Source organism: Galeopterus variegatus, unplaced genomic scaffold, assembly GCF_000696425.1.
Source record: "Galeopterus variegatus unplaced genomic scaffold, G_variegatus-3.0.2 Scaffold2232, whole genome shotgun sequence".
Classification (NCBI taxonomy): domain Eukaryota; kingdom Metazoa; phylum Chordata; class Mammalia; order Dermoptera; family Cynocephalidae; genus Galeopterus; species Galeopterus variegatus.
In genome coordinates this window covers 298,885-300,297 of record NW_007728343.1, presented here as the reverse complement: position 1 = coordinate 300,297, position 1,413 = coordinate 298,885, and the positions used below count along the sequence as shown (strand labels likewise).

The window sequence follows — 1,413 nt, the reverse complement described above, 5'->3', positions numbered from 1 at the left end:
CATGGTTCTCCATGTCTCCCCCCGACATTTTTTTGACTCTGCAACTGAGAAAATTGTCCCCGAGCTCCATAATACAGAGCTTCATCCAGCAGATATCTGCCTCACACCCAGTGTGTGGCCCATTCAGACCTTGCAGAATCTTTTCTATCATCCATCCTTGGAACCACCTCCTCTCCACCCTGGATCTCTACTTTAACTCAGTCCTCAGAACCAAATAGCTTTAGGCAGAGCTCTAAACTTAATGCAACAAATGTTTCTAAGCACCTACTATGTGTTAGACACAGCACGTGTTTTATTTCATTTAATCGTCACAACAATTCTCTGAGGTCGGTGTAACTATCCTTTACAGATGAAGAAACTGAGGTTGAGAGAGGTAGAGTGATTTGCAGAGGTGTGTCTCATTCCATGTCCTCACGGAGTTTGGGGGTTGGGGGGTGGCCAAGGGAGAAAAAGATCCTGTCCTCTCTGGAGATCCCTGTGACTTGCTGAGTCACTTGCTCCTATTCCACCTGTCCCTGCCAATCTCCCAGAAGAAGAATGACACTGGAGAGGCAGAGTGGAGTGACCGCAGAGGCAGAGAGGTGGGCGGGCTGGCCCATGGATGAGACTTCGCTCCCGAAGCTGGGGGGAGATGCTGAAGCCACGCCTTGCCCCAGCATCCTGGAGCTGGAGGAGCTCTTGAGGGCAGGGAGGGGCTCTTGCAACCGCGTGGACGAAGTTTGGCCCAACCTTTTCATAGGAGATGCGTGAGTGGTAGCTGGCAGAGGGGTGTGAGGTGGGGACAAGGAGAAGCAGTTCGTGGGCTCTTTACCAGACATGGGAGGTGGGTGTGAACAAGGAGAAATAGTTGTGCGTTGAGCATCCCAAGCCAGGGATTTTCTCCAGAACCCCCACTTGCCAGGGATAGTGCATTGACCATGCATGGCCACGAGGGGGAGCAGGGACTTTGCCCGCCTGAAAGGTCCCCGGAGTCTTCAGGCACATCCAGGACCACTGGCAAATCTGGGGGGGTGGGGTGGGGGAGCAGAGGAATGGAGAATGGTATTTGGAATATGAGATGAGACGGGGTAGACAGAGACCCCCCTCCTTTTCTGGCTCCAGCCTCCCTCCTCTGGATACAGAGTGGGTGGAGAAGCCTGACTAAAGGTGAATCAGCAAAGGTGTCACCTCTAAACATTTGCAGATTAGAAGTAGGTATGAGATGGTGGCCAGGAGAGGCCGGATGTGTGTGGGAGGGCATGGGGAAGTAAGGGAGGGTCATCTGGGTCCCAGGGCTGAAGCGTCCCTCCCTTCCCATCCCGGCTGAGGCAGGGGCAGGTGCCTGAGGAAGCAAAGAGTGTCTAAGATAGCCTCTTGCACCACCAGCTCTCCTATTAGAAAGCTCTGGCAGTGGAGCTGTGGGCTCCAGACCCC

General features: G+C 53.8%; 1 protein-coding gene across 6 annotated transcripts in view; it reads left to right on the top strand.

Moving 5' to 3' along the window:
- The first annotated feature begins 536 nt into the window (after nucleotides 1-536).
- Nucleotides 537-1,413, top strand: part of DUSP13 (dual specificity phosphatase 13) — a 15,905-nt gene continuing 15,028 nt past the window's right edge. For 2 of the 6 annotated variants that reach the window (XM_008581002.1, XM_008581004.1), the window contains exon 1: nucleotides 543-746. Coding sequence is in view for 1 of the 6 variants with exons in the window: in XM_008581005.1 (XP_008579227.1) it covers nucleotides 598-746 (149 nt within the window). In the remaining 5 variants the exon portion in view is untranslated. Of the gene's footprint in view, nucleotides 747-1,413 lie in introns of all 6 variants that reach the window. The other 4 variants (XM_008581003.1, XM_008581005.1, XM_008581001.1 and 1 more) reach the window with 4 other exon arrangements.